At 39.4% G+C, this 21930-nt stretch overlaps 1 protein-coding gene across 1 annotated transcript in view; it reads left to right on the forward strand.

The window, feature by feature from the left end:
- Positions 1-21930, forward strand: part of LOC126470286 (glutathione hydrolase 7-like) — a 56257-nt gene continuing 34327 nt past the window's right edge. Inside the window, exons 1-3 of the mRNA XM_050098037.1 lie at positions 1-180; positions 2375-2619; positions 19929-20080. Coding sequence (XP_049953994.1) covers positions 147-180; positions 2375-2619; positions 19929-20080 — 431 coding nt within the window. The 5' untranslated portion in view covers positions 1-146. The remainder of the gene's footprint in view (positions 181-2374; positions 2620-19928; positions 20081-21930) is intronic.

Raw genomic sequence — 21930 nt, forward strand, 5'->3', positions numbered from 1 at the left:
CTGTTCACTGTTATTTGGGAATATCTTTAATGGAAACGTCAAAATGTTAGGTGTTGTAATTTTTTGAAAAAGTGATGGACAGGTGCTTTGATTGTTGTATTCTTGGCAGTAACACAAAGCTACCTCGTTTGTATTAGATATTCGTTATGGGGGACAGCAGTGCAGTTTTAAACGATTCAGGTATATATATTTCGACGTGAAAATTGTGTCGTTAAAGACTCGGTATGGTTTCAGTTCGTGAATACTGTTTATGAATCATATTGATACATGTACTTTTTTCAGTAAATCTCGGTATTTCTATTGTTTTAGAGTTGTAAACCATATATGCATATTTGCTCCATATGGTATATAGTTTTTTAAGTTTCGTTTAACTTTAAGACAATGGTTACAGATATGCAGGGTATAGCTTATGGAATTAACAACTTGTAAGTCAGTATTTTCAGAAAATAAACCATACCAATGTGACTATGAACCCTTAGTTTGTATGAAACTACTGATACTTGATGTTGTGGCAGGTTGTTCAAAGCAAGTTACGTTTGAAAACATCCGCTAAAATGTGGATCAGTTTTTTCATCTCACGATAGCTGAAATTTGAAATAATTCTTTGTTGTATTCCACAATGCATTCTAGTACCTTTCCACGTCGTTGACTACACGGGCTCGTGCACTATTTGCGTAAGCTCCAGCTAAAAATATACATTGGTATAGCCAACCTGTGGCTAATGTATCTAACCAAAAGAATGCGGAAACTTGTACTTAGTAATTGAGCCAATATAATCCGGGGACATAATTCAGAGCGGGAGGGGAGAAATCACATATGGGGCTCAGTCATAGGTTCGCTATTGTTGCTCTCATGCGTAAATAATGTTCGGTCCAATATGCAACAAGCAGAATTAGTTCGTTTTGCAGATGACACCAGTATTGTAATCAATCCAAGAATACATACAAAGACAGAAGAAGCGGTAAACTAAATTCTTAAAAGTCTCATTGGTTTCCTGTAAATGGTCTCACCTCAATTTTTAAAAGACGCAACGTATTCAGTTCTGCACATCTAGGGGTACTGCACCAATGATAAGTGTAACACGTGGTGGAGAAGTAATAAGTATTGTAGGAACTTCAAAATTGTTAGGTGTTCTAATTGATGAGAATTTAAACTGGATAAAGAACAATTTGGAACTCCTCAAATAACTTAGTTCAGCCTTATTTGCACTTGGAATCATTGCAAATTTTGGGGAAGAGACAAATCCATAAGGTCACATATTTTCATTCAATAATGTCATATGGAACAATGTTTTGGGGTAAGTCATCTTTAAGGAAGAAAGTCTTCATTACTCAAAAAAGTGGTAGAAGACTATGTGGTGCTCACCCACAGTTGACTTGTAGACGTCTGTTTAAGGAGTTGGGCATTCTGACTACTGCTGTACAGTATATTTGTTCCCACATGACATTTGCCGTAAATAAGCCACTGAAATTCAAAAGGGACAATGATACACATAATTACAATACCAGAAGGAAAAATGACATTCATTACACCACATTAAGGTTGTCTTCAGCACAAAAAGGGGCGAACAGTGCTGTAACAGAAATTTTTGTTCACTTACCCAGTGATATAAAATGTCTTGGCAGAGAGCAAAGTAAAATTTGAAGACGGACTGAGAAGTTTCTCCTTGACAACTTCTTCTATTCCATAGAATAATTTTTATTATTGTAATGTGTAAAAGCTGCTGGGAAGGAACTACTAATTCACATCTTTTCCTTTTTCCTAAAAAAAAGGAATATTTAGCATGTAACCATATGAACAAATTAATTTGCAACATGTGTAAAATTATCATTCCACATCATTACAATTTATCTTTCAAAATGGTCCATGGAACATGAAACTAAGCAAATAGTAACAAAAACAGGAATTATATGACCCCAACTATTATCTTTTCAAATAGATAATGACTGTCCACCCTTATAGCCAGCAGTACATTTTTACAATGACATGGCTCACATCTCTTTGTGGTATGACAGCAGTGCATTTACATTCACTGACCTTACTTTCATGCCCAAAGTATCATGAAATAATTATTGATCTTGACTTACTAATTATATTCATCTTCTCCAACCTGTCAGATGCTCACACCTGGAGTTGGCAAACAGAATTGCAGTTTTTACATAAAAAAAAGAATAATTCAGCCTATATTTGTCAGTGACAGTCACTGGCACACCTAAGACGAGAAACTAAACATTTCATATTTTGTCTGTAGACTTCCTCTGAAAATTCATCTTAGCCCGTGTGTGTGTGTGTGTGTGTGTGTGTGTGTGTGTGTGTGTGTGTGTGTGTGTGTTTTTGTAATTTTTGAGATACTCATTTTTGTTTTTTCAAGCAGGTTGCATAAAATCTGGAGGTGTTACAACCATATCTGGGCCATATGTGAGTCCAGAACAAACCGAATCATTCCCACTGAAGCACCATATCTATGAAAGACATAAAAGAATCTCTTGGAGATGTCATATTTGTTCAGAAACTAATGAGAATGGGGGAAGCCTACGTATTATAATTACATGCTTTTTTACACTTACTCTTGCTGTGGCAATAGCATTAGCTGCCCAAATTCACTTTGGTGATTATCAGGTATGCAAGTCTGTATTTCAAATTTATGTAGGCTACTGTACTCTGTTTTTTATTTATTTTTTGAAGGGGAATTTAAACTAAGCCAATACTTTGATTGGACCATCTTCGCATTAGGTAAATTGTAATCATAAACTTGATTTAAATTCTGTGTATTCACTAGGCTTGCCTCTGAGAATGTGACACTGAAGAGCTACCAAATATCATTTAGTACATAGGAGTTGCTAGATGCTGTCACTACTTTGTTAAATTAAATGGCCTTTTTAACTCTTGGGTGTTATGTGGACAGTACATCGTGGCAGTCGGTCGTGACCGTAAACAAACAAGAATTTAGATTGCCCGAGGGCAGAGCAGTGGTGTGGGGGAATAAGCCCCACCTCCCTCTTGAAGGGCTGTCATCCTACATCCATATTCTGTGCTTCCATAAAAGCAGAACTGACATAAGTCATAGGGGTCGCTGATTCCTTTTGTCGTGAGAAACACATTTGAATCCTTTTATGCACCAGGATTAGTCTCTCCACTCATTTCAAAATGAGAAAAGAAAACAAGCAATCAACAACACAAAATAAATTGGGGTACACAAAGCATTTGGTAGTGGCTGCAGTGCAGTTGGTTGCTGCGGTTGGCGGTGGTAACTTAGGCCCAACCTCTAACCAGTATCTTATGCAACCGTAGTTCGAAACACTCCCCATCTGTAACTGCCATGGTATAGCGTCCACATAATACTGCTCCCAGGTGTTTTACAACAAATAATAATAATAATAATAATAATTAGTAAGATCAAAGATACTGAGGATTTGTACTCGAAATAGTATGTATTGGTTTTTTTTATAATTATTGGACTGAATACTCAATAACCATATGGTACATCAATTCTTTAATTCAATATAGATTCAACTTGCTGGAAGCTTAACACTAAATTTGGTCATTTGCAGCTGACTGAACCTATAAGAATAAGAACAATTTCGTAGTTTATGAACGGTGACTGTGCAAGTTAAATAGTGCAGCTTTTCACAGTGAGGGTAAACAGGAAACAAGAAAAAAATGACAGGCTGTGAAAAAAAACTGTAAAGCAAAACATTTAAAAAAAGGAAAACTACAACATGTGGTAACAAAAAAGCCCACTAATGGTGCTGAAATTTCAGCGAATAATGTATGGGTAATAGAAGGAAAAAGAAACTGTGTTCTGTTCATGGTGGACATCTTCCAAAAACTAATTTAAATAAATGATGTAGGTAAATTATGAAACTTTTATATAAAACACCCCTGAAAAAATACAAACACCTACTGCAGTATATAGCGCTGCTGAAAAGTATAACACATGAAAACCTGCTGTCAATATATCTACCACAAGTGATTTAACACTGTATTTCTTCTCAGTGGAGCTGTATTACACTGCATCTGAAACAGAAAACCAACAGCAGAAACATTCTTTGCAAATACAAATAGCATAGATTGTACATCAGCTAACAGAATCAAAAGAACTCTACAATAAAGGCCTATTAACCCTGTAAGCTAATATATTCATTTACACCTGTCAGCATGAGAGATTGTTTTAACTTTGCTCTAAAAGCTGTTTTTTTATGTTGTCATTGCATGATAAAGAATGTCTTCAAAGTGGCTCACATGGGATGTGGGTTGAGGGACCCACAGTTGTGAGTACTGTAACTGTGGTAATGAGAGTTTGTTTGCAGGTCACCAAGTCTAGCTCTTGTCATCAACACACATTTGTGTATGGTCCATTCACATTAATGTGACCCCCTGCAAAAACCTGAATAAGCAACTTTTACAGTGTGGGACTTGCAGGTAGAGTATCAGCAAGGATCTGGAAGATACCTACAGGGGTGACGAGCCATGCTGACTCCAGTGCTGTGGCCATCTGAACTAGGTTTCTCAGTTGATGATCTATGGCGCGAGCAGCCCAATCAAGGTCGTCCCGCAGATTGTTGACTGGGTTTAAATCCAGGAAGTTTGGTGGCCAGGGGAACACAATGAACTCATCCTGGCATTCTTTAAACCACACGTGTATTCTGCCAGGTTTGTAACATGTTGCACTTTCTTGCTGATAGATGCCATCATGTCAAGGAAAAAACAAACTACATGTAGGGGTGAACATGGTCCCCAAGGGATATATACATATTTTTGCTGATCCATTGTGCCTGCTGTAATACAATATCATCCACGGAATGCCACGAGAACATTCCCCAGACCATAATGCTCCATTCTCAGACCTGGGCCCTTCTGGCAATTGTTGTAGGGTGATTGCTTTCAGACATTTCATGCTGTACACGCCAATGACCATCTGTCCAGTGCAGTATTAAGCATGATTTATCTGAGAGGGCTGCCTGTCACCACTTGGTGAACGTCAAGTTGCGGTACTGGTGTGCAAATTCCAACCTATGTCACCAATGAACAGCAGTCGGCATGGGTGCATGAACCAGGCACCTACTGTGAAGGCCTATGACAAGCTTTATATATCCTCCACTGTTAGTACTGCCATCTGTGGGTGCTTATTGTACGTTGATGTTGAACATAGCTGGTGGTCACATTAATGTGATGGAACTGTGTGTATGTAAAAGGAGCAGAGCTGTGCAACAAGATTCGAATGGTGCTTTTGTGTAATGTAAGAATTTCATTTAATCTGTTGTTAATTTTACCCCACAAAACTATTCTATAGGCTACAAGGGACTGGAAGTAACCAAAATAAGCCAATCTAGTATCATCTGAGGAGCAAACTTTAGAAATAATTCTCAGACAAGACATCCAGAACTGAGTCTCTGGGAGAGTTTAGTTATATGGTCTTTCCCATTTGTCTTGGTTAACATTTATTCCTAAAGGTTTTGTGCATCATACCCTTTCTAACTCATTTCCACCCAGTACCAGATGAAGAATCATCTTACCAAATTTTATGTAGTTTGTTTCCTTCACATCAAATGTTAGCCTGTTGTCATTGAATAATGAATTGAAGGACTTAAGGACATGTTCAGTTGTAGAGGACAGATTCCTTAACACCACTCTCTACTACACTATACACTAGTTTCATCTGCAAACGACCTTGGCTGCAGTCTCTCTCTCTCTCTCTCTCTCTCTCTCTCTCTCTCTCTCTCTCTCTCTCTGTGTGTGTGTGTGTGTGTGTGTGTGTGTGTGTGTGTGTGTGTGTGTGGGGGGGGGGGGGGGGGGGGGGGGCTACACAAACTACCCGGGTGCATGTATTGCGACTTTTCTTGCATCAGATACTAATATGATTTTACAATTAGCATTAGCTGATGTAACCTCCCCAAACTGTGATCATATTTTACAGATATGATTGAAATCACTGGTTTTCTATACCTTTTATTTCCATTGCTTCCAACTTATCTGAAGGAATTTCATGACTAATCGTATTGAAAGCTGTAGAAAGATCGAAATTAATTACAACAACACTATTGTTGTGATTACTGTCTCAACGGACAACTGAAAGGTGTTTGATTTGACGAGCTACTTTTAAGTCAGCAGTGTGGAGGCAGGAATACAATCCCAATATATGTTTCATTTCAGCTGACAATAATGGCCTGATCCTAGCAGTATCATGAAGAGTCATCAATGATTACCCACATAACCAGCGCTGACCAGTAATAATATAGGTAGGAACACAAATCCCATTAATCACATCTCTGTCTCGCCCAAGATGGACTCTGAAAAAGGCTGATTGGCCTTAATTCTCTACATAACAAGACAGATCCTTACGTTGATTACCTTTTACCAGCAGAATCCACAAAAAATTTTGCCGGCGCCATAATTACGCCTGCCAAAAACTTTATACCAAGAGGCTACCGAAAACAGTACATATCTGGTTGGTCTCAAAACAGTGAGGACCTGTACCAAGACTTCCTCAAAAATGGTGATCAGTGGTGCGATGGCAAAAGTGGATGGAAACAGTAAAAAGCCTGAATTTTTCAGCCATAGAGTTGACAAGCATGAACATTATCAAGGAATCTGGAAGGGGAGCCTCAACACAAAGGAAGACAACAGTTAATCCTGTTACCATTCTTCACATCTAGTAGCGACATCCAGAGAATCAAAATACAAAGCAAATCCAGTCAGTGCGAAATGATAACTCAGAACCCTAAAAACTGAAGCCACAGAAACCAAACAATTCCATCCCTTCACTTGTGGAGAAATCTCAACAGCACTTAAACACGTAGGACCAAGAAAAGCTCCAGGGTTTGACAATATCAATTGTGAATTCCTAATAAACTGTGGTAAATATGCAAACTATGAAAGGCTCATTTCTTCACAGACATTATGCAAACAGGAAATATATCACAAGAATTTAAATTGTGGGAGATATCGCAATATTTAAATCTGGCAAACCAGTTGACTGCCCTAAGAGACCAATAAAACTACTATCTGTGACGTATAAGCTACTAGAATGGCTTACCCATAAAGGAATCAGTTCCAAATTGCTTGAAGCACCCTTAATTCAACAAGGAAGCTTCTGGCCAAACTGAATGTGCAAAGATCAAGTTCTGTTAATCACTATCTACATTGAAGCAGGGTTTCAAAGAAAACTTAAAACTACAGCTGTTTTCATTGACTCATCATTGGACATTGTGGAGAGGAGACATTGATTTGCAAGCTTCTTCACGTAATTGTTTGTAAACCAATCTCTCGCATAAACAACAATGTACTAAACAACTGGCTGTTTCCAGTAGTCATAGAATCCAGTATCAGTGCCAAAAGAAAATTAAAAAACAGTATACCAAAGGGATTAGCCTGTGCTCCACTTCTCTGCACATTGCAGATACCCAAAAAACAAAACAAAGGAATTTCAGGTACACTGGCAATTGGGTACTTGCAACAAGGTGTTGCTCAGTTGAAGAATCAGAAGAAACAACAGAGAACCTAGATGTAGTGTGAAAGCACTTCTGTAAATAGAGGCTCCAACCCAACACATCCAAAATAGAGGTTTCCTGCTTCCACATGAACAATAAACTCACCAAAAAAACTCAATATACGTTTTGCAAACACTTCAATTACTCTCAATGAAACATCTATGTACTAGGGGGTAATCCTTTAAAGAACTCTATCTTTCCGAGAGCATCTAACAAAAACAGCAAAAATAATTTAAAACCTTTGTAGTGCAGTGAGGGAAGCACTGTCATCCACCCTACATTCTCCTGCTATGGCTCTTGTCTTCTCAACTGCTAAATGTTGTACCCCAGTATGACTAAATAGCCCATATGTACGAAAGATAAATGACCAACCAAAAAATGCCAAGAGATTGATTGTGGTGTTATCGTATCAAAACCTATGGAAAGGCTACCAATACTAAGCCACATTCCACTCCCTTAACTATGCTGCATGAATGTTCTCTCAAATGAATTCAAAAGGATTACAGACATTGAAAACCTACCAATCCAGCAAGACGCTCATGATGCAAACCATAAACAACACCGCTCTAGATGACCACCAACAATGGCAGCAATGGTGACTCCCTCTGGTGGTTTGGCGGCTAGAATAGACCTGAGGCATTCCTGCCTGTTGTAAGAGGCCGCTAAAAGGAGTCTCCTGCTTTTCAGTCATATGAGTCATGGTCCCCTTTTAGGGTTTGACCTCCACATTTTCAAAATTTTTCAGAAGTGCGATGCCTTACATGTCGCATCATATATTCATTCTGTGCTGAGACCTTGTGCACATATTATTGTCATAGCTCTGCAACTCCACCCGTAATCCAGCTATTTGGGCGAGGACACCTTATGGGGTACATCATTTACATCCATGTCTGCTCTCCTCTTCTACGCCCATGATAATGATGGATCTTTTCACACCCGATATCCAGTGTGGTAGCCAGTCCCTCATGTAGGGGTTATTGGGTATCCTCGTGGTTGTAGCCCCCTGGCAACACAGGTATCACACTGCTGATGCCTGAGCTGCAAACTCCCCATGCATGCTAAGGAGTGCCAAGAAGTAGTTGCCTGTCTTCATTGGGCATCAGGATTCCCTCAACAGCCATCATGCCAGGTGGCTTTTGCTGTGGATGGGTGGTGCCCGCAGGGAGAGCCCCTGATCAGGGCAAATGAGCCGCAAGAAGCAAACCAAGTCATCTTTTACTGGTTGGCAGATGGCCCCAGTAGTCTCTAAGAAGGGAAGGGTAGAGATCAATGCTGAGAAGTATGACCCCAAATCATTCCACTCCCTAACTACACTATGAGAGGAACGCAGGGCTAGAGAAACAAGAGAGCCATATTCACCTCGGTACTTAGTTTGCGGCAGAACAGATGGGATTCCTTTCTGGCTACAAAGCCTCTCTTTTTTTGTTGAGAACCCTGGAGGATAAATTTTGGGAAGTGGCAGCTTTGTGCAAAATGAGACATGGGTCAGTCCTGATTCAGAAAGCGTCCCCAGCCCAGTCACGGGCGTTGCTTGACTGTGACAAGCAGGCTGATATTCTCATTTCAGTCACTCCCCATAATTGCCTAAACATGGTCTAGGGGATTAGTTTTCATCAAGACCTCCTAATGCAGTCCAATGACAAGCTATGTTCTAATTTAGAGCAATGGGGTGTTCACATCATCTGGCACGTCTATAGGGAACCTAGAGATAATAGGGTTGCTACCGGTGCCTTCATCTTGGCCTTTGAGGGTGATTTGTTACCTGAAAGATCAAGGTGATGGTATACTGATGTGATGTAAAATCATACGTTCCTCCCCCTATGCAGTGCTTTAAGTACTGGAAATTTGGGCAATTCCATTGCCTTATGTAGAGACTGCGGACGTCCATTGCATCCTGCTGTTTGTACAGTGGGCTCTCATGGGCACCCAACTACATCCACCCCCCCCCCCCCCTCCCCTCTCCTTCGTGTTTGGTGGCACTTCTTCTGTTGCTCCCAAAGTATCTACTTTGGGAGCGTTCTTCGATGCCTGAGTCACGCCGAGTGGGGTGCAGATCACCCTACATTGTTGCAGCTGTACAAAGCCCTCGTACAGTCCCATATTAAGTATGGGAGCCTGGCATATGGTTCAGCATCGCCATCAGTATTGTGGATGTTGGACCCTATACGACATTGTGGAGTTAGGCTAACAACGGGAGCTTTCTGAATGAGCCCTGTGTATAGTGCATTCATGGAAGCTGGGGTTCCGCCATTGCAGATCTGGCAACAACAGTAGCTTGCCAATTATACCGCACACATTCACAGCTGACTTAAACATCCTGATTACCATCTCCTTTCCCTGACATGGCAGTCCATCTCCCACAATGGTGGCCCAGATTGGGGATTACAATTGCAGTCCGTATCTGAGCCCTTTCTCACTGAACTCGAGTCTTTCTCTCTGCCACCCCTCCTTTGGGTCCATTCATGTACACCTCCATCATACATACCTCGACCACAGCTTTGTCAGGACATACCATAAGTCGCAAAGACTCAGTTTATCTTGCAGCCCTCCGCCGCCTGTTTCTCTCTATTCTTGATAGGTCCCAAAGTTCAGAGGTAGTTTATACAGATGGCTTGATGGTTGAGGGCTATGTGGGATTCACGTATGCTCATACAGGACATACTGAACAGCCATCTTGCTAGATGGCTGCAGTGTTTTCACTGCAGATCTGGGAACCATCTCTCGCACTCTTGAGCATATCTGTTACTGCGCCAGGGAGTCCTTCCTCATTTGTAGTGACTCCTCGAGCACCTTACGAGCTCTCAACCAGTGGTATCTGTGCCATCCGTAGGTGATCGCGATCTAAGAGTCTGTTTACTTCCTCGAACGGTGTGGGCATCCACTGGTCTTCGTATTGACCCCGAGACATGTCGGAATCCTGGGAAATGAACTTGACGACAGGCTACTTGCAAACTGAGCCTGGAGATTGGCGTATCGAAATCTGATCTTCGATTGTCATTATGCTGCAAGGTTTTTGGGGTCTGGAATACAGAATTGCACTTCCTGACTTTGCCAAAAGTGAATGTGTGGAGGTCCTCTATGGAAGCCCCTCGCAAGGACTTTGCGATTTCCACATCGGCCGTACTTGGCTGAGTCACAGTCACCACCTACATCACAAGGACTCACCCCACCTCAGCGTCACTGTGATTCACTCTTGACAGTGGTCCACATCTTGTTGGACTGTCCAAATGTAGCTGCCCTGCGGCGGACGTCTAATCTCCCTGATGTCCGCCCTTCGCTTTTTGGTGACAATGCCTCAATGGCTAACATAGTTTTTAAGTTTTATCCGTGAAGGGGGTTTTATCATTCTATTTAAGGATGGGTGCTGTACTCTCATCTTTCAGGCCCTCACCCTATCTACATTTTAACCCTTCCTTGCTTCTCCTGTTGCTGTCTGTTTGAATAGTTGTTCATCTCTTCATCTTCTGTGTTTCCGTTGCCTCGTATTTTTAGGCTGGCAATTTTAGTGTGTTTCAGAGTGGCTGGCTGATCCTTTTTTTTTATTCTTGTGATCAGCCATCCAAGACCATCTGCTATATTATTTTAACACCTATTACCACTTTTTCCTTTTCAATTTTGGCTTGATACTTTTGTTTTCTACTTCAGTGTGGTTACACACATAGTTTTACGTATTTTGTTCCTCTCCCAGATTTGAAGGAATAAGATTACTTTGGGGTATGGTTTTAATTTGAGACCTGTGTGACTGAAGAAAAAGATACTGATAACCTTTCAGTTTAGTCCCTTTAATCGCTAATCCAGCCAACCAAGAGTCATTGTGGAGGATGAGTTCATCTTTACTAATGCTTGGACTTGAGAGTTGACTGGACAACAAAATGACAATATGACGTGTATCACCCTAAAACCACTGTGATTTGCCTTTCCGCACATAACATGGCCACTACTAAAAGGAATGGGAACCCAACATGTTAGATGTGTACATTTTTTATATAAACAGGATAAGCAGTCATCCCCAGTTTGTGATTGTGGAGAACCACAGACAATCAGACATGCCACAGAAGAATGGCCCACATCATTGTATTATGGTAAACCAGAAGACTGCCTGCCAGTGACTCCAAAGTTGATAGATTACGTGAATGCTCTACATGTTTGTTTATAAGATTTTATGTTGGAAATATTATGCTGAAAGTGATTTCTGTTATGATGAGATGCTGGGATATAATGTATTGGTTCCTTGGTCTCCCCCCCCCCCCCCCCCCCCACCCCTCCTGCTGCCCCCCACTCTACTTGAATTTATGATCATAACAAACTAGAAAATGCCAGAAATTTACACCAAGTGCATATTATATACACTACTGTTTAGAGGGGAAACTAAATATGACACAATATGACAGATACTGATACGAGAAGCCCAGTACACACTACTTTGCCACAGCTGTTGATTTCGTAAGAGCTATTTTTACATCATGATCATCCACTTTGAAACACTTCCTTAGAATAGACCAGTCAATGAGCATGAAAAAGGTGAAACTAATGCACTAATTGTGTAATTAGCTGAACTATGGTTAAAATTGAAACACTTTCTCAATTACATATTACTGCTGACATTTTTAGAATAAGCAGCTATAGATTTACTACAGAATATATTATGCACAACACTCCTAAACTACCAAAAAGTCTCAAAAAAATCATCACTCACACAGATATACACTGAAATTGGGGTGAATGACTATTTGAATGAGGATACCAACAACGAAATTGTATGAAGCATAATTGTAGATTGCCACTGGTCTTATTTACGAAATACGTTCTTCACAGCAGTCGACTTTCAAGAATACACTATATATGTTAACACATGCATGAGTTTTGATACAGTCGACCTGAAACCATATTTAATTTTGCATAAAAATTTAGGAACTAGATTTTCTAAGTGAATTTATTGATGCATGTGATCTGACGTGTACACAAAGAAAATAACATGATGTGTACACAAAGATATAACATGTGGCTCAAATTCAAAGATATAGTAGCAACAGCAATTGAGAGATTCATACCTCATTAATTGGTAAGAGATGGAACTGATCCCCCATGGTACACAAAACAGGTCCGAACGCTGTTGCAGAGGCAACGGAAAAAGCATGGGAAGTTCAGAAGAACGCGAAATCCTGAAGATTGGCTAAAATTTACAGACGCATGAAATTTGGCACGGACTTCAATGCGAGATGCCTTTAATAGGTTCCACAACGAAACATTGTCTCGAAATTTGGTAGAAAATCCGAAGAAATTCTGGTCGTATGTAAAGTACACAAGCGGCAAGACGCAGTCAATACCTTCGCTGCGCAGTGCCGATGGTACTGTTACCGACGACTGTGCCGCTAAAGCGGAGTTATTGAACACAGTTTTCCGAAATTCCTTCACCAGGGAAGGCGAATGGAATATTCCAGAATTTGAAACACGAACAACTGCTAGCATGAGTTTCTTAGAAGTAGATACCTTAGGGGTTGCAAAGCAACTCAAATCGCTTGATACGGGCAAGTCTTCAGGTCCAGATTGTATACCGATTAGGTTCCTTTCAGATTACGCTGATACAATAGCTCCCTACTTAGCAATCATATACAACCGCTCGCTCACCGATAGATCTGTACCTACAGATTGGAAAATTGCGCAGGTCGCACCAGTGTTTAAGAAGGGTAGTAGGAGTAATCCATCAAACTACAGACCTATATCATTGACGTCGGTTTGCGGTAGGGTTTTGGAGTATATATTGTATTCAAACATTATGAATCACCTCGAAGGGAGCGATCTATTGATACGTAATCAGCATGGTTTCAGAAAACATCGTTCTTGTGCAACACAGCTAGCTCTTTATTCGCACGAAGTAATGGCCGCTATCAACAGGGGATCTCAAGTTGATTCCGTATTTCTAGATTTCCGGAAAGCTTTTGACACCGTTCCTCACGAGCGACTTCTAATCAAGCTCCAGGCCTATGGGTTATCGTCTTAGTTGTGCGACTGGATTCGTGATTTCCTGTCAGGAAGGTCGCAGTTCGTAGTAATAGATGGCAAATCATTGAGTAAAACTGAAGTGGTATCAGGTGTTCCCCAGGGAAGCGTCCTGTGACCTCTGCTGTTCCTGATCTATATAAATGACCTGGGTGACAATCTGAGCAGTTGTCTTAGGTTGTTCGCAGATGATGCTGTAATTTACCGTCTAGTAAGGTCATCCAAAGACCAGAAGCAGTTGCAAAGCGATTTAGAAAAGATTGCTGTATGGTGTGGCAGGTGGCAGCTGACACTAAATAACGAAAAGTGTGAGGTGATCCACATGAGTTCCAAAAGAAATCCGTTGGAATTCGATTACTCGATTAATAGTACAATTCTCAAGGCTGTCAATTCAACTAAGTACCTGGGTGTGAAAATTGCGAACAACTTCAGTTGGAAAGACCACATAGATAATATTGTGGGGAAGGCAAGCCAAAGGTTGCTTTTTATTGGCAGGACACTTAGAAGATGCAACAAGCCCACTAAAGAGACAGCTTACACTGCACTCATTCGTCCTCTGTTAGAATATTGCTGTGGGGTGTGGGATCCTTACCAGGTGGGATTGACGGAGGACATCGAAAGGGTACAAAAAAGGGCAGCTCGTTTTGTATTATCACGTAATAGGGGAGAGAGTGTGGCAGATATGATACGTGAGTTGGGATGGAAGTCATTAAAGCAAAGACGTTTCTCGTCGCGGCGAGATCTATTTACGAAATTTCAGTCACCAACTTTCTCTTCCGAGTGTGAAAATATTTTGTTGAGCCCAACCTACATAGGTAGAAATGATCATCAAAATAAAATAAGAGAAATCAGAGCTTGAACAGAAAAGTTTAGGTGTTCGTTTTTCCCGCGCGCTGTTCGGGAATGGAATGGTAGGGAGTTAGTATGATTGTGGTTTGATGAACCCTCTGCCAAGCACTTAAATGTGAATTGCAGAGTAATCATGTAGATGTAGATGTAACTTATATTTGTAAATTCATGTGTGCAGTGCGCAGATCTGACACCTAGACAGTTTTGTGACATTTCCTGCATAAGCATGCCAAAGATAAACACTATAGTGTCATTTTATCCCTCTAAAAACTGAAAAATCATGGAGCACAAAAAAACAAGTTTTATGTATGCGCACTACATTGATAGCTCATTTTGAGTAATTATTTCTCAGAGAACCTAGTAGGGGCTGCTACAATGAGAAAGAAGCTGTGTTAATTTTTGTGGCAGAGAATTGTAAGTAGGAAGGAATGATAATTTCATGGTTACCTTTTGTCTTCCACATTGCAGTGCTGCAGACTTCAAAACAATCCCCACCGTACTTGCAGATAACATCCCAGTTGCTGTATAAATCTGTTAGATTTCCACTAGATTTGACTACTGAAGGAACTGCTGTCTTCCTTCAAGATGAAACTTATCTATGTTTACTCCAACACTAAGGTTTGCTACTTCTGCTCTCTGAGCTCTATTGATGATCGACTGACCCCATTTGCCTCAAAGACCATTGCAGTCTTTGGGCCAGTTGAACTACCATTTTTTAAGATACCGCTCCTCATCCAGGCTTGTTAGAGGCAGAACCCAGGTTCCCAACAGAGAGCTCAGGTTGGTAGGATTAATGTTACACATATAACAATCTAAATATTGGCCATGTTTAATCTTTGAGGCTTTCGGTGTTGGAAATTAGCAAATACAACTCTCATTTTTAAAAATAATGAATATGCAGTTGGTGGAGAAAATTAAGACCGATAGCACCTGACATGTAGTATGTTTAATTTTTGGTTAATAATATGGGCAGAAGCAGATAATGGTTTGTCTTTGTTAAGGAGCAAAGGGTAAGTAATTCAGTGTCACTGAACCACTACTGTAAGTAAGGACATTCAAGCATGTACAGTTGTCCACGTTGGCAGCATATTTTGCCTTGCAATTGGAAATTCTTACAGCAAAATACAAATTCTTTGTAAACGCAGCAGCTGATATGTCTACATATTTATTACAAGTGTCTGAGGAGAGTTACAGTTTACAGCATACCAGTAGCTCTCAATAGGTTAAATCACTTGATTTTAATTGGTACATTTTCAGGTAAGAAAATCTGCCTTTCTCACAAACAACTGTGGCAGCAACAACAACCACTGTGCTAACCCACTTCCCTTCTTAAGTAGACCTCAAATGGACAGAGAGACAGGGAAATGGGTGTAAAGTGAGAATGATTGATATAAATGTTTGGTTCTGTGATATAAATAATTCATTAAATTCACAATTGTTGGCTTTCAGAACCACAGATTTCTTGCTCAAAGGAGAAAAGAGATTTTTATTTGGGGGTGGGGGTGGGAGGGGAGATCACTCAGACTGCAGGTTAACAAACACAAACACACACACTTATATGAAGAGGAATGGAAACAAAAATGAAAGAGAAGGTATTAGAGACTAGGAGGACAAAGCTGTAACAATGGAGGAAGAGAGTGGGAATTAAACATAGATAAACAAAATAATTCAAATAAAGTGTAATAAATAGATGAAAGAAATGTCAAGGGTGAATTAAAAAAATAAAATAAAACAAAAGTCTAACAAAAAATCAATCTCAGAAGAACAGGGATTGGGAATATGATTATGTAGATTGAGTCTGGAAGTGACAGGACGAGGTGATATATTAGAGAGCAGGTTGCCATGTATGGAGTTCAGTGAAATTTTTTGCAGGGTTTGAGGGCAGTAGGAGATTTTGCATGTAATGCATCAGGCCTCAGGTCACTGGTCACTTGAGTCATATGTCAAGTGGCAATGTTGGAATTGGTCTGTGCTTAACAGAGCTACCAAGGCCCTCAATCTCTGTAAGGGGACAGATAAAAGAGAGTGACACCTTAGCACTTAATGGCACCTATACTGAATTGGCGTATCATTGGATCCATAATTCTTGTAATGGAGTCAAATGTTTTAGCAAATAGAAGAATTAGGTGAGTTCAACTTCCACATTTCAACCTATCTGATGTAATAAAATTGTAGTGCTTCTGATTCCTTGAATTATGTTTATTGGGTTTACAGCATAAAAGATTAGCTATATCATTAAATTTTGTTACAGTGTACGTGTATGAACTCCAGGTGAGGATGAAAATCAAAAGTGCTGTGTAGCAAAAATTAAGTGTATTTGCTTGGAATATAACAGAAATGGCATTACAAATTTTCATTAAAAGGAAAATAAGACGGTAAAGTGACATTATTGCCCCATACCATCACACAGCAAACGTATGATCTTGTTTAGCTGGTAAGCATAGAAGCAATGTCTTCATTGGCATTATCTGTGTCACCAGTGTTATATACACTGGAATATGAGCTCATGAGGTACTGGCACATGACTCTGCATGAAAGATTGGCTCTATTTTCTCTATATGGAAGCAGGCATGCACAACACAACCGGTGTTGGTGATTATTCCCAAACAGAGTCTTGTGATCCACATGACTTTGTCTTTTAAGATTAAACACAGTTGTATCCAATAATTGAAAGTTGCTTTCATAAAAAATTATCCAAAAGATCCATTATAAAGAAAGTAAGCCATTGGTAACTAAGGGAATTAAAATCTATGTAAGAGGAAGACAGAAATGTATGTAAAGGCCAGAGTTAAATCTAGATCTGACATTACCTGCATACTACAAAACATACTGTAGTATTTTAAGGAAAGTCATTAAAATGTCCAGATGATGATGATTGGTTTGTGGGACATTCAACTGGGCAGTCATCAGCACCCATAAAAAGTTCCACTTTTTACACAGTCCAATCTTGCCACTATCACCGAATGGTGATGGTGATGGTGGTGGACAACACAAACACCCAGCCCCAGGCAGAGAAAATCTCCAACCTGGTCAGGAATCAAACTAAGGACCCCGTGATCCAGAGGCAGCAGTGCTAGCCACTAGACCACGAGCTGCAGACAAAAATGTCCAGAAATATGCCTTTACTGACAGAAATAAATAATACATATAATAAGATTAAACCTGTACAGGGCATTGTCAAATGGAAGTCGGGACAGCCAGTCAGTATACAAGATGTCATAACAATTAAACTAAATGACAATGTTATGACTGATAATTCACATGTTGCAAGTACTTTGACAATCACTTTCTAAACGTAGCAGCAGATATAGGATTAAATGGACCAGGTGAAGAAGCAAGAGAATGTATTAAAAATGCCGTGCGACAAAACTTTAAGCAGCTAGAAGTGGTACCAACATCATTCACTAAAATGAATACCATTATAAAAATTCTAGAAAACAAAAGCTCTCGTGGGGTTGGTGGTATTTCAAACAGGTTTCTGAAAAGTTGTTCCAACTTAATAAGTAGTGTCCTTAGTGATATATGCAATGTGTCATTGGCACAAGGAATTTTTCCAGAAAGTTTAAAATATGCAATTTTTAAACCACTTCATTAAAAAGGTGACAAGACAGACTTAAGCAATTATCATCCAATATCCTTACTGAAATCTTTTCACAAAATATTCGAAAAAGTAATGTATTCGAGAGTAGGTACACACTTAAGTGAAAATAATTTACTTGGCACTTCACAGTTTGGATTCCAGAAAAGCTGCTCGACTGAGAATGCTATTTATATACTCACTTATCAAATAGTGCAAGCCTTAAATAATAATGTATCGCCAGTTGGCATTTTTTGAGATCCATCCAAGGCCTTCAGTTGTGTAGAACATGATACTCACTTAGAAAAACTCAAGTTTTATGGAATTGATGGCTTTACACACAGCTGGTTTGAATCATACTTCACAAACAGAATGCAAAAGATTGTGCTGAATAATTCAGACAATGTCAGAAAGGTAGAAAATTTTAGTGACTAGGGTAAAATCACAAAGGGAGTCCCACAGGCTTCGATTTTGGGTACACTCTTATTCTTTGTATATGTGAATTACCTTCCACTTAACATTTAACAAGCAAAATTGATATTTTTTGCAGACAGACTAGTGTTATAAGAAATCCCATTAAAGAGAAAGCAACATAAGAGTTAGTAAGTGATATTTTACAAAGAATTATTAAGAGATTCTCTAAAAATAGACTTTCTAAATTTTGAAAAGAGATACTACATTCAGTTCTGTACAACAAATACTCGTACCAACAATTCATGTAGCACATCAGGAGGAGTCAGTAAGTGAGGTAGAATGCTCCAAATTTTTCAGTGTACGTATTGATGAAAATTTGTAGAAGCATATTACTGAGCTTTACAAATAGTTAAGTTCAACTACTTTTACTCTATGTGTAATTGCTAATCTTGGATCCAAACGTATCAGCCCTCCCACATATTTTGCATATTTCTACTCATTAATGTCTCACGCAATAATTTAATGGGGTAACATCACTCAGAAAGAAAGTGTTGATTGGACAAAAGTGAGCAATAAGAATAATATATTGTGTTCACCGATGGACGTAATGTAGGTGTCTCTTCAGGTAGCTAGGCATTTTAACTGTGCCGTCACAATACATATTTTCACTAATGAAATTTGTCATAAATAATCCATCACAATTTGACACTACCTACAACACTAGAGAATTAAATGACCTTTATTACCCATTATTATAGCTGTCAATGGCTTAGAGAGGAGATCAACAAAAAGCAATACAAATTTTTTATCATTGGCCAAAGAACATAAAAATGTGTGACAGATAGTGAAGTAAGTTTTAAACCTAATTTAAAATTATTTCTCCTGGACAACTCCTTCTATTCCATTGACAAATTTCTACTTAAAAACTGGTAGCTAGAAAAAAAAGGAAAAAAATCCTTGTAGTCATATGTATAGGAATAAAATTAATGCTAACAGTAATCATGTATAGAGATCCTGTAAACTGCCTGCTTCCACTTCATTTTGATGAGCGAATCTTTCAAATGATCTGTGGGACATGTAAATAAATAACTAACTAATCAATTAAGCCAGTACTAATCATGTATCGAATGTGGGCCCTGCAATGTGTTGCTGATACACTTTTGAGCAACTCGGTATTTCCTTTTTTACTTTTGTACAGCTTCCATTTACTCTGTAGATGGCCTGATCTTAGAAGAGGAGAGCTATCAGCCACTGTCTACAGCCAGGTTTGTTGCTGTCAGAAACAAAAGTATTCATGTGATAAAGCACTAAAAAATATCCATTGGGATTTTTAGTCTACTGTCTGGAGTGCCACGGCAGTCCTCAAACTTTGCTCACCTTGAAGATTCATATACCTACTGACACAGATTGGTGCCTGATGAGCACTATACAGCTTAGTTATTGTGTATAATTTTGTGTTACCAAGAAACTACGTGCCTTGTGTGTCAAAAGTGAGAGAAATATGTTCAGCATAGCAAACTTGCTAGCATAAATTTCATGTTAGTCAATAGATTTTAGTACAATAAATTCCTGTTAAGCATAGTAAAGAATGCTTACAGTTTACTCCACATGGAAGTGTTGCTACAGACAGTATAGAATGTTCTACTATTGGGACTGACATTCTGAAGAAAGGAGGAAATGCTGTGGATGCTGCCGTGGCAGCCACATTGTGCCTTGGTGTCGTCAACCTTCATGTCACGGGGCTGGGAGGGTGAGTTATCGTTTCTGGTCTTTTATGTAATTTTATAGACAAGAATAGTATAGTATTGGAAGAAACTAAGTTCTTTGACAAGGCCTTCCATTTTACCTGTTAATCAGCATTCAGGGCTACCTTCCAAGTAAGCTTTATTTGTGTACACTAGTTATTCTGGTGTTAAAGGCCTTTTGTGAAATTAGCATTTTTTCTAAATATCGATTGAGAAGTTGTGGCCCTGGTCACAAAAGCTGACAACAGCTGGGAGAGTGGTGCACTGATAACATGCCCCTCCATATTCGCATCCAGTGATACGTATCGGCTGAGAATGACACTATGGTTGGCTGGTACCGTTGGGCCATCTGAGGCCTGTTCGGATAGAGTTTGAGTTTGCAATCCTCAAAAATGTGGCTTTATGGTCTATATTAGCTGTCTAGATAATAAGCTGTAATGTAAAGAGTAAATAACCTTACTCAAGTTTTGTTTTGAGTTTTTAATTGACTGCAGTGGAAGTGCATCTTGTGTAGGTAAATAGTAACCAGCCCATCTTTTTATGTGAATTAAACGTTTCTGTGGTTGAAACTTCCCTGAAGATTTGAACTGAGTGCTGGACCAGGATTAAAACCTGGGGCCTTTGCCTTCGGGTCCAATCACTCTACCAACTGAGCTATCCAAGCACAACTCATCACTCACCCTCACAACTTTACTTCTGCCAGTAACTCTGTCCTACCGTCCAAACTTCACAGAAGTTCTCCTAAACATCATGTGGATATGGCACTCCTGGAAGAAAGGATATAGTACAGAAATGGCTTAGCCACAGTGTAGGGGATTGTTCCCAGAATCGGGATGCACTCTGCTACCGGAGAGAGAGAGAGAGAGAGAGAGAGAGAGAGAGAGAGAGAGAGAGAGTGTGTGTGTCTGTGTGTTTGTTTTACATATTTTGTGCCATATGAATGTATTTATTAGTTCTTTTATTGGTTCTTTTGCATCTGCAAGGTGGATAGTGCTATAAAAATGCTCTATTTGCAATGGCATTGAGTTTAAAGCACTTCAGGCTGCAAGTCTAAGTGGAAGATGAAGTTGCTAACCATTGCGTACTACTCATTAAATAGAGCAGTGAGGTGCTATGGTTAAGGCACTAAACTCGCATTCAGGGATGAAGTTCCCATCCTGCCATCCATGTTTAAGATTTCTGCACTTTCTCTAAGTCAGTTGGAGTGAATACCAAGATGATCTGTATAAAAAGTTTCCTTCCCCATCCTTGCCCAATCCAAATTTATACTCATCAGTATTTAATGCATCATCAGCAGGACACAAAACCCTAATCTCCATTCCAGATAAACTTGACTGACAGATGTACTGGGGAAAAAAAATTAAAGTGGCATGCTTGTTACTAATATTGTTAGTATGTCATTTCCAAAGTGTCATCATTAGTCTATTTGCTGTTATGTCAACAATGCTCTTCAAATGATCAGAATTGCTTACATTTTACTGGTGTTTTATCATCATCATCATGATCATAATAATAATAATTATTATTATTATTATGCTGGCTATATTGTTGCTGTTATGTGTAATCCAGTAAGCAGCAAACAAGAAGTCATTGGTATGAAATTTCTGTGAAGTATGCACACCACATTTTTCTTTAGTCCTAAGAAATCTGTGTTCAAAGTGTAACTAGGTTATTAAATGTGTAATACAATAAAAACACTACAAGCATGTGACATTTGTGAGGAGACTGGAGGAAGAAAGAATTCTATATATTCAAATTGCCACATGTGGAACAGGTTGAAGCAGGTATGAGAAAATTGAGATAGTGATTGAACCAAAACGTGGAACCTAGGGTGGGTGCTGAGAGGTGGCAAACA

The sequence above is a fragment of the Schistocerca serialis genome, chromosome 3 (genome assembly GCF_023864345.2).
Source record: "Schistocerca serialis cubense isolate TAMUIC-IGC-003099 chromosome 3, iqSchSeri2.2, whole genome shotgun sequence".
Lineage (NCBI taxonomy): Eukaryota > Metazoa > Arthropoda > Insecta > Orthoptera > Acrididae > Schistocerca > Schistocerca serialis.